The following is an 11,797-nucleotide window of genomic DNA, read 5'->3' as shown; positions in this document are numbered from 1 at the left end:
TGATAAGGTTATTTTTAAAAAGATAAAAAGTGGGGTAGCAAAACCATAACTTTGCTCCCCCTAATTAAATAAGGGGGATGCATTTGCTCCACTTGCTCCATTGCTCCGTCGCCTATAAAAAAAGTAAAATGACATGATGTTACATTTTCTGCTATAGTAGGTGGCGATATGCACATTAAAGCTGTTTACGATCCGCCAGTAAACCGATAGAAGAAGAAGAAGACGAAGAAGAGGAAGAAGAAGAAGAAGAATATGTTGCTAGGCAACTTGAAACGGGAAGTTAGGGGGCGGACCCAAACATAGTTGAACGCCTGCCTTGCACTAATCCATGCTGTGATTATAACAATAACGGCTTGAAAATAAGAAAACACTCGTTAGTTAACTATAGTCGTTAAAGCCTGATAAATAATCAATGTCGCTGTCACAAGGAGCGTAATGCCCGGCCTTAACAGAATTGGAGTTGTCTGTCAGGAGGAATTTGATGCTGAAAGCGCTAAAAACCTCAGCAAAGGTTAGTAAAATGGGAATTTTTCTAATTAGCGATAATTTTGTTCAGTCGTTTAATGGTAAAACTTCGTCAGCAACTTCTCTCCAGCTGGAGTTGTGTTTGTTTCATCCACCTTGTTGCCTCTGTTGCCGATAGATGGAGGAAGGAGGGGCGGTGTGTTGGAGGTTTTCGGAGCTGTGCTGACCCTGCTGTCCGCGGCCTTCATCCTCTGCACTTTCCCCCTCTCAGCCTGGATGTGTGCCAAGGTGACCTGATACAAACACAGCAAGGAAATAAAGACAATAACTCTGCCACTGTTTGTTTGTACATCTATCCTGAACAAGACATGCTATTCAAACTTTAACACTTATACACTGTAGATCTGAGGAATACTTGAACACAGTCTCATTTATCAAACAAAAATGTAAAGTATTATCGGGTTACAGCTTTTCAAATGAGATGATTTGCAGCTTTTCTCTGTTTTATATCATTGAAAAAAATATCTTTGGGTTTTGGATTGTTGCTCAGAAAAAACAAGCGATTTTAAAGATGTATTTTTGGACTGTGGGAACTTTTGATTGGCTTTTCGCATAACATCTTATGGACTAATCAATTAACCAGTTGTTCCAAAATAGTACTGACAGATAAATTGTTTGTTTAAGTACTACTACTTTAAAGGGCTTTGGTGTATGTGAAGGTGTGTGAGATCTTGTTTTAAATAAAATAAGACAGAACTTTATTCATCTTTTTGTGTCTAAGATGCTCAGTATACGTAATAAATAGTAATTAAATAAACATATAGCATATACTGTGCTATATATAAAGTCTACAACTAACCAACCAACTGTCCAAAAGCCAAAGATATTCAATTTAATAACACATAAGACAAGAAAACACAGCAAATCCTCAAAATAAAAGAGCTGGAACTAGGTAATGTTTGGCTTTTTTACCTGATAAATGACTTAAATGATTCACTTTAACTTTATGTTGGTCAACTCATTGATTAGTAAAAATAAATAAATGTCAAAAAACTGAAGACACGCCATGCACAGTAGTGCCCTGTAGTACAGTGAATTAAAAAAAGTATTCCAGCGCCTACCAGGATATCAATCCTAATATCCACTGGAATAATTTTTTGAAATAAATGAATGTATTTAACCTTCAGTCTGAATCCGTCTTTGTATCTTGTCTGGTGGTTTGTTTTCTGTCCTGCAGGTCGTTCAGGAGTACGAGAGAGCCGTCATCTTCAGACTGGGCCGCGTTGTTAAAGGACGAGCCAAAGGACCCGGTACTGATTATTTCTTTCTCATCAAAGAGACTCTTCTATTCTACAGAACAGTGTTGATTTGTCTTTCATATCAGTGAGAGTAAAATTACAGCCAACACATGATCACTATCTATCCAATCATGTTAAAATAGAAGAAATAAAACCTTTAAAAACTTGATTCAATTACAGGAAATGCAGTTTTTATTTCCAGTGAGCATAAACATTTACTTGCATTTATTCATTCAAATGAAGTCACATCAATGTCACAGCATTTACAACATACAACAACAATTATTTTACAAATTCAAATCATATAAATTAACTTGTCAGTGATATGTGAAAAGTATAGTATTAGTAAAGTAGTAGTAGTAAAGTAGTAGTAAAGTATAATAGTACATTTTAGTTGGTAGTCTGTACCATATTAACAGCTGCGACTATTACAGATTATAGATTACATGTATATTTGATGACCCACTGTAGGGATTTGTAAAACATCAATATCACATGTAAAGTCAAACCAGCTTTATTTAAATTCAGATTGTATTACTGTTTGTAACATGTTAAAATACATTGTGAACACATCAAGTGTTTTAAGTAATAACTCCAAGATTAACTCATTCATGTATGATCTTAAAGATCAGGTTTGTTTCAAACATCCTCTGCATGGAATAATAAATTATATCTGACTTGTTTTTTCCACAAAAAAATGTTAAGTTGCCTTAAAATTAAATCTACTCCTTCTTCCTCATTGAAAAAAACAAACTCTGCACATACATCACTCTGCAGAGAGAAGAGAACAACATCCAACTGAGAGAACAAGAAGAAAAACACATATTTGACTTCAGGGGGACCTGAAGTGTCAAAATGTTTTATATATGACTGTTTGTCCAGCTGGGATCATCTCACCTTCTCTCTGCAGGTCTGTTCTGGATCATCCCCTGGCTGGACGTCATCCAGACAGTAGACCTGCGGACCGTCTCCTTTAACGTCCTGCCACAAGAGGTCAGCAGCAGCTCTGTTATGATCACAGACTAGTAGTTCTTCACATCATCACCTTCCTCTTCCTCCTCAGGTCCTGACTGCAGACGGGTTGCTGTTAAAGGTGGACGCTGTCGTGTTTTACCGGGTGGTGGACCCGTCTCTCTGGGTGACGCGTGTTAAAAATGGTTACCAGGCCACACAAACACTGGCACAGACCACCCTGAGGGCCGCGGTGGGCGCACACACACTGACAGACCTGCTGGCACAGAGGAGAGGCGTCACAGAGAGAATGGAGGTGAGTGAAATGATCACACAGAAACATTTAATATTTGAGTTATTATTAAAGAGTAACGATGTTATTGTTAATTATTGGTTGATGCAAATTTAGGTCAGATATTACGAGCAATTAGTTGATTAATCAACTAGTTGATCGTCATGAGAATTAATCAGCAACAGCAACAAAATGACGAATGTTTAGTGGTTCCAGCTTCTTAAATATGAAGATTTTCTTGTCATAGAAGACAGTTAATTGAATATCTAAACATTTTAGATTGTTTGTCTGACAAAACAAGCAAATTGAAGACATCACTGTGGCCATTTCATAGACTAAACGATTTATTGATTAATAATGAAAATAAATCTCATCTCAAGAATCCTCAAAGACTCTGCATAAAAAATAAATCAGTTTGCTGCGTAATAATGAAATGTTCTCCAAGTTACAACTTTATTTCTTTTCTTTTTAAACAATCTTTATTAGTGTTTTCAAAAAGTAAAGTTTAAAAAAAAACTCTGGTTCACTTTTTTTTTTAAAGAGGACAAATCAAGAATGATTTTAAACTAAAATTAGAGAAAGTAAAATTAAAAGGTTTTTATGAAGCAAAAACAAAAAAAATGAAGTAAAAAATGAAGTAAAATACAAAACTAAAAATATGTGATAAAGTTACAACAAATCACAACATAAATGATACATATGTAGTTTAAAAAGAGGGTGCAGCATAATCATGCACAAAGAATTATAATAATATTAATAATAATAATAACTTTATTTATGTGGAACTTATCAATACAGGTTTCAAAGTGATTTACAAATAAACAAATATAGAAATTTATTAAAAATTAAGAAATAAACAAATGCAAGATTTATTTATTTGACATCTTCAGCTTGTACGACACATAAACATAAATATGTCACTGTGTAAGAAAACATAACATAAAGGAAAATAGATACGTTTACATGTATAAAACAGCAACAGAGTTTATGTGTTCACATAATTCAACAATATGTATGAAGTATGTTTTATGTCTTTATATGTTTTATGTTTTTATTTTGCACATTGAGCGAAGTAAACACAGTTTTGTTCTGCTGTGCATTAACCACATGTAGTGTTGTGATAAGAAGTTGAACTTTGAACTAAGGATAACGTGATCTAAATTTAGAGAAACATAAATCCTAAAAACATCTCTGCTCATGAGACAAAACATCTCAACAATCTCAGTTTTTCTGTCATAATTATTTCATTATATCAGAATTTATTTGACTATCTGAGGCTTCAGTTTGATCCTCAGTAGTGTGTTCCTGGTGCGACTTGTCATGTCTGATTTGTCCTCCAGGAGGCGCTGTTGGCTGCGTCCAGACTGTGGGGGGTCCTGGTGGAGCGGGTGGAGCTTAAAGACCTGACTCTCCCTGTCGGCTTGCAGCGCTGCATGGCTTCAGAGGCCGAGGCTGGCAGGAGGGCCAGAGCGAAGGTACCCGTCTACACACACACACACACACACACACACACACACACACACACACACACACACACACACACAATCTGTCTGTCAGATGCTTCCTGTCAGCTTCAGTTTTATAGATTTGTGTTTTTCACTGTCGCCTTGCCTGCTTTGAGCTCCTGCCATCTGTTTGAGTCACTGCAGGTTAAAGCAGACATTAAACATGCTGTGTGTGTGTGTGTGTGTGTGTGTGTGTGTGTGTGTGTGTGTGTGTGTATGTGTGTGTGTGTGTGTGTGTGTGTGTGTGTGTGTGTGTGTGTGTGAGTAGGTGTTCAGTTATCCAGGTCATGTGATGTCTAGCACTAGAGTATATTGGGAAGGTTCTGTTTGTTTTTGTGTTTTCTGCATACAGAGTGCAGCTGTGGGCAGGGATGGGTGTGGTTTTATGAGCCACCAGTGAACAGCTGAACACGACTATAATAGAAACTTGAGGCTGTCATAAGGAACCAGTGGGTGGCATTGTGGCTGTTTCATTAGCAGAGGACGTATTCTGCACATTTCCAGCTCTATATTTATATTCTGGGGCTCTACTGGAATATATTTGCATGATTTCCAGTTTAAAACTCCTTATTTATCTTCTACTGGTCCTTTATGCAGCCCCTCAGTTCAGCCTCTGTCTGAAACAGGCCGTTTTAGCTCCTGTCTCTTTAAGGCCCCGCCTCCTGATGAGCCCACTCTGTTCTGATTGGTCAGCTCCTGTCGGCTCTGGAGGCTACGTAAACAAACTATAGTAGCAGGATTTCACTTTTTTTTCTCATTCTCTACTGGAAATATAAACTTCTCAAATACATCCGTACACGTTCGAGCCCGAATCCGATCCAAAATATGCGAGTGGACAACATGACCAACCTTAGCAACAACCTTAGTAACAAAATTGACAGACGGCCGTTTCTGATCATGTGCGAACAATCTGACGTCATCACGAGGAGGAAGTAAAGGTAACTTTGCAAATAGGCATTCAGGGCAGGTTGAAGCCCTGGGTTTTGACTTTCAGGCAGCGTTTTTACACACATTCACCTTTTTGGAACTATGACCATGTTTAATATCTGACATAATAATCGTATATAAATGAAAAAGTATGGTACAAAAAGCATTTTAAGTCCCCATTAAACCATTTTATAGTCTTTCCTGTGAAGTTTTCACAGTGTTCATGTGGGTCTCTCCCTCATTCAAAAGACAAATATTGTGGTGGCAGGATCCATTAATGGACTTCAGGTTTCTTAAACCATCAGTCTCAGTCCAGACTGTACGTCGTTGTCCATGAGGAGTATTTGCACTAATCCTGAGGACTTTCCCTCTCATGTTGATCTTATAAAGGCCAGGTAAGCCCACGTCTCTGACTGTGATTCATAAAACATCTTTGCAAACACAAAATAATATAGAATATATCAGTAGTCTGAATGAGAACCATGGAAGTGAAAAGAAGTTGAAGACACTGGCACAAGTCTGATATCACTCATAAAAACAAATAATGAGTTTCTCTATTTTAATATATATATTATATATATATATGTGTGTGTGTGTGTATGTGTATATATATATATATATATATATATATATATATATATATATATATATATATATAAATACAACAGGAACAAAAGCATTCTTTGTGGCAATGCACACAAGTTCAAAGATGACCTTTTATGAAAACATGAATATCAGAATGAGGAAGAAAAGAAACAATTTTCACCAGTTTTATGCGTCTCACAAATTCATACCTGGTCTCACAGTTTGAACAGAGCATCACTCAGTATGTAAAGTACGTTCTGAACATCTACTACCTCTTTCTAGACCTTGTTATGAGGCATTTCTAATATTTGGAATATTCCTTTGTCCATTTTTCTTAGTGAAATATTCTTATCCAACCAACATATTGTGTTACAGGAAATAAAACATACAAACATAGAATCTTTTTAAAGATTTTCTACTTTCCTGCTGCACTTGCTGGTGTTTAAAATGTCTAAAATGTTCTTTCTGTTTGTGTTTAAGATGATTGCGGCGGAAGGGGAAGTGAAGGCATCCCGTGCTTTAAAGGAGGCGGCGTCAGGACTTTCTCCCGTGGCTTTACAGCTCCGATACCTGCAGTCTTTGTCCTCCGTCCAGAGCAGCGCGTCTATCGTGGTCTTCTCCCTCCCAACAGAACTGCTGGACATGTTCTTCTCCCATCAGCAGATCTCTGCAGGGAGATAAAAATACAGACTGAGCTCAATTATGAGGAAAAAAAACCATCAAACCAAAGGAACAAAACAAGCAAACAGACCTACCTGTGCAAATCCTCAAAATTCTCAGTGTCAAATGAATTGTAAATGTGTGTTTTAATTTTGTAATAATAAACTGTAAATTAATATCAATGTATTTACATTCCCTGTAGATTTAGTCAGCATCTTTATAGCTCAGTGTTTGTTTATGTTGTGTTACTGAACTGCATTTCCCAGAGATCACCTGTCAGTTAAACAGTGGCAGAAAAAGTATTCAGACTTAAGTAAAAGTACCAATACAACAATGTAAAAATACTCCATTACAAATAAAAGTTCTGCATGAAATATCCTACTACAGTAAAAGTACATACGTATTATGAGCTTGATGTAGTTAAAGTATTGCAGTAAAAGTAGTGGTTTGGTCCCTCTGACTGATATATTATTATATATGACATCATTAGATTATTAATAGTGAAGCATCAGTGTTAGAGCAGCATGTTACTGTTGTAGCTGCTGGAGGTGGAGCTAGTTTACACTACTTTATATACAGTTATGTACAGAGAAGTTTAGAGGGAAAAATCACTATTTGGTGGAGCTGTTAACAACTCACAGACATGTGAAATGTGACCCCGACTACACACTGCTTTTTGTAAGACGTCAAAACCCAAAAAGGTTGGAAACCACTGGTTTCATCTTTAACAATGTGTTGTATTTTAAAAGCTTGTTATATTATCCATTGTGTCAAATCTTCATCTGAAAAGTAACTAAAGCTGTCAAATAAATGTAGTGGAGTAGAAAGTACAATATTTCCCTCTGAAATGTAGAAAGTAGCTTCACATGGAAATACTCAAGAAAAGTACAAGTACCTCAAAAATGTACTTTAATAGAGTTTATGAGTCATTTCATGAGTATTAACATAAGCTGCTGTTATTAACACTCACTTGTCTGCTCTAAAACTGTTATATAAACTAATCTATTCTTCAATGAATGAAAAGATACAAAGAAAACAAACTAAAAAAGTGAAAACATACAGATTACGTTTTCATTCATGGGCACCCAATGAGCAGCGCTGAAAAAAAAACTGGCCCATAGTTGAACCTACTTGCTGATCTTTGGCATTTCTGTTGTCACATTTCTTGTTTCTTGACAACTTGGCTGACACGCTGATACTAATCGATCTGTGATAAACTAATATCAGAGTTCAAATCTGAGTCAAACCAGCTCTCAAAGGACTCAGGCGTTACGACAACCGCCGCACAGAAACGTAAACCTTTGCTTCCTGCCGAGAGGTGACGGCGGAGACTTAATGCAGCTGGTTATATCTGATAATACAGCTCATGGTGTCAGAGAACAGATACATGTTGGATCATCCCATTATCATTACCTAATACTGCAGTTTAACACTCATGAATCAGGTTCATCGGTTTAGCTGCGATTATCAACAGCTTTAGCTGAAGACTCTTATAATAGAACATCAAGCCCCTCTGACCTCTGACCTTTACTAACCCAGCCGCAGCAGCCTCAGATCTGAACGAGGGTCTGATTATTTAAGTGCATTGTGCAAAAAGTTTTTAACTCGTGTGCATCAGATTCTCTTCATCATCTTTAACTTTAATCACAAACACAAATCTGTTTACTGACGTTCAGACGTAATTATGAATCTATAAGTTATTTTTGCAGCCGCCATTTTTTCAGTTTGTCACTTTGGTTTTGAGCCAATTATTCCAATAATGTTTAAAGCAAAACAATTGGTGGTAAATAATGTTTTTAACAGTTTGAGACAGTGAGGACAGTGAAGGTGCTGCGTCTGTCTTTTCAGGAAACAAAACACAGAGTCTGCATCATTTTTAAATGTTGTTTTTCTTTATGCTTTATATGTTTTTCATTTTATTTTGCGTTTGTTTTTATTTGTTTTCAGACCAGTCGAAGGTTTAAATTTGGGAACAATTTGCTGAACGTAACCCAAACTAATCAATAACTGTTTTTTTATGGGCTTTTGTTTTTCCATCCATCCAAAGATGCACTTTATGGTTCCTTCTATAGATCAACATTGACTAAATATTTAGTAAACAAACTCAGTGATGGTTTTACATTTCAACCAAAACCTGATTTCTTCTTTCTGTGTCAGAAGGTTTTGAATTATTTGACTTTTGTTTCATATTTATTCTCTAGAGAAAAAAAAAAAGTTTAAAGAAATCAAATGAAACATCAAAGTAATATAAAGTATATTTTCAAGTGCCTTCATCATGTCAAATGTTTATTGTAAAAAAAAAACAAACACACAATATGACCACCTTTACACTAATACCCAGAAATAAACATTTATAGGATTGTAACTGGATTCTCATATCCATATTTGAATTTTTAGTTTAGTTAATTTAATACAAAATCTAATTAGGTTTTACGGTTGCATTCTGTTCAATGTCCGATTGACTAAAAGAAGCAAAAATATACAGAATCTGAGCATCAAAGTTCATATTTAACCTTTGAAATAGAGAATGTAACAACATTATCTGAGCTCTAAAGTCCACTTTCTAGCTTTTGGGGCTTTTAGCTGCATCTCACGAACTTAATTCAATAAGTGCAGCAGCTCTAGGTGTCATCACATTACCTAAAAGTGGAACAAAACTTTGTTATTTTGCTGTAAGTTGACGTCATAATTGTAGCATTTAAGTGTCTGAGAGTGAGGATGTGGAACAACAACAAAACCTCGTTAAGCTTTTGATCCCCCCCCCCCCCCCCCCCCCCCCCACCTTATGAATTACATCATGTGTCTTTAATTTCAGGGAAAAACTGTTTTAGATTCTGAATAAGTGTCACAGATACAGTATATTTTTATCTGATTTATCCTACACTTCATTGATGCTCTGTGATGTTTACACTGAGTTTCTTTACAGCTTCTCTTTTATTAGCTTTACATCAAAGTCACTGAGCTAAACGCTCTGCAAAAACCAAGAAGGTTATAAAACACTTACTGCTGTTCTGAAGATACTTGCAGAATATTCAAAGACTTCAAAGTCTATTAAAAAAAAGAAGATTTTTCAACCTTTTCCCAACTTGTGACTTTCTAAATTCCTTAATCCAACATATTCAGTGGCTGGAGGCTTACTGGACAGGAAACTGAGCTACAATGTGGGAAAAAGGTTAAAAATCCTTTTTATCGTGCAGCGGACTGAATATTTCTTCATCCAGATGGTTAAAAGAGTTTTTGAAGATTCTGAAATATCTTCAGAACAGAAGTGTTGTTAAACGACCTTCTGGGATTATAAAAATGACCAAGTGTGGAGCAGCTGCACACTGTAAAACAAAAAAAGTTCATTTACTTACAATATGCAGTAAAATTTACACTCGTTTCTCACTTTTGAATGTTGTTGAGTGTCTATAAATTTACAGCTAATAGCTGTTTGTAGATTTTCTGCCATCAATTTACAATCAAATCTTTTTATTCCCCAAAACTCTCCGTCTCTCTTTTAAAAATAAGGTCAACACTCATTATTTTACAGCATCACTGTACTGTTTTTTACAAGGTTTTGTTAGTAAAAACACCAAGAAATTAATGTAACATTCAAATATCATAATGAAAAAACAAGGCTTTCTGTCATAAATAGAGCAAATACCAGTCATCATTGAACATGAATGTATTTTAGATCACTAACAATACTTTAAACTCTGAATATTAAGAGTTAACTTTTAAAAAATAAAGTCAAACGATGATGATTTTACAAAATGGCTGCATTTTTACAAGACTATGTTAGCAGGAAATACACTGAAATTAAATTTTACTGTAAAATTCCCTAATGATAAAAGTGTCGACTCTCTCTTTTAAAAACAATGTGATGCTACAACTCAGCTGTATGTTTTCTTACAAGGTTTTACAGTCTGTCAACCCTCTCTGGATAAATAAAGTTTAATTTAAAAAAAAAAAATAGTTAAGCCTGATCGCTCATCGCTGGTTTTATAATCTCTTCACCCTGATCCACGCAGGCCTCTCTTTATTCGCCCGGTCAGGTGACTGATGAGAGGGCGTGGCCTCTAAAGATAAGCTCTTTAACCAGCCAGAACATTGTAACCTCCAGTGACCTTTTACCTGGCTCCTCACCTGTTCAGACCTGTCTGCTGAAGCACCGTGAATACAAGAACTTTGACATTTCGAAAAGAAGATTTAGACACGAAGCACATTTTTTGAGGCACAGTCTGTCCAGTCAGGTGTGATTTTTACTGTAATTTTACTTTAAAGCTGAATAAAGTTAATTCACCACAAAATGTCTTCTTTGATTTTTGTTAAAGTTGACGTTGTCTGGTGATGCAGTGCAGACGTCACAAATCAATCCCTCCTTCAACCGTATTATCATGTAACTTTGACAGAAATAAATCAGACATGTTGTTCACTGTAACGGTTCACTCACGCAAATGTCAAGTTCAGTTCAGATCTTTATTGTCCCGCAACAGGAAGTCGGCATAAAAACACAAAACCATGAATATAAACACAATAAAAACACAACAAACAATAAAGATTTAGTAAAAATATCTGTAATATAAATGAAATTCATACAATAAGGATGTTAAGAGCAAGTAAAACAGCAACAAGAAGAATAAATATAAGAGAAATAAAGTGATTTTTGACCCACTATGAAGCAGAAAAACTGCAGGTTGCACTGATGTTCCCATTGTTTACCATCTCTAATGTTGAGTTTAGTGTATTACTTCCTCCACCAGTAGTGAATGTTGACTGACTGGTTTCCTAAAAATCTATTTTTTGACATCACAGGAAAAAATATGACAATCTGCTTATTTTTTCAAAGCATCAGAGATCTGGATCCAGTCCTTAATGGCCTTAAATGAAAAGGCAGAGCTTCTTACAGGAAGTCTACTGTCTCCACTAACAAGTGGACCGTGAGGCTCTGATCATTTGCTCTGAACAAACTTGTACAAAGCTTTTCAGTGGCTGAATACAAAACTAAATTCTCAGACTTCAACATGTTATATTGACTACAGTCACTATGTCACAATACTGGTGCAGAAGACTTTCAGAGCTTGTTGAGTGACCTAATTGGTTTTAATACTATCCAGCTTTACCGAGACCAG

At 35.9% G+C, this 11,797-nt stretch overlaps 1 protein-coding gene across 1 annotated transcript; it reads left to right on the top strand.

The window, feature by feature from the left end:
* Window positions 1-247: 247 nt before the first annotated feature.
* Window positions 248-6,866, top strand: zgc:112408 (uncharacterized protein LOC550260 homolog). Its single transcript, XM_067578344.1, has 7 exons — window positions 248-511; window positions 644-753; window positions 1,703-1,775; window positions 2,674-2,756; window positions 2,827-3,030; window positions 4,347-4,481; window positions 6,504-6,866. Exons 1-7 carry the CDS (start codon window positions 436-438, stop codon window positions 6,702-6,704), a joined length of 882 nt encoding a protein of 293 aa, XP_067434445.1. The 5' UTR covers window positions 248-435; the 3' UTR covers window positions 6,705-6,866.
* The last annotated feature ends 4,931 nt before the right edge of the window (window positions 6,867-11,797 follow it).

The sequence above is a fragment of the Thunnus thynnus genome, chromosome 21 (assembly GCF_963924715.1).
Source record: "Thunnus thynnus chromosome 21, fThuThy2.1, whole genome shotgun sequence".
In the NCBI taxonomy this organism is placed as follows: domain Eukaryota; kingdom Metazoa; phylum Chordata; class Actinopteri; order Scombriformes; family Scombridae; genus Thunnus; species Thunnus thynnus.
The sequence above is the reverse complement of the archived record's forward strand: the minus strand, read 5'-3'. Positions and strand labels throughout refer to the sequence as shown.

Bases quoted from the DNA above. Each gene is read 5' to 3' on its own strand.
- zgc:112408 (XM_067578344.1), top strand. From the start codon at position 436: ATGCCCGGCCTTAACAGAATTGGAGTTGTCTGTCAGGAGGAATTTGAT. The intron at 754-1,702 runs GTGACCTGATAC...TCTGTCCTGCAG, and splicing joins CAGCCTGGATGTGTGCCAAG to GTCGTTCAGGAGTACGAGAG. The intron at 3,031-4,346 runs GTGAGTGAAATG...TTTGTCCTCCAG, and splicing joins GCGTCACAGAGAGAATGGAG to GAGGCGCTGTTGGCTGCGTC.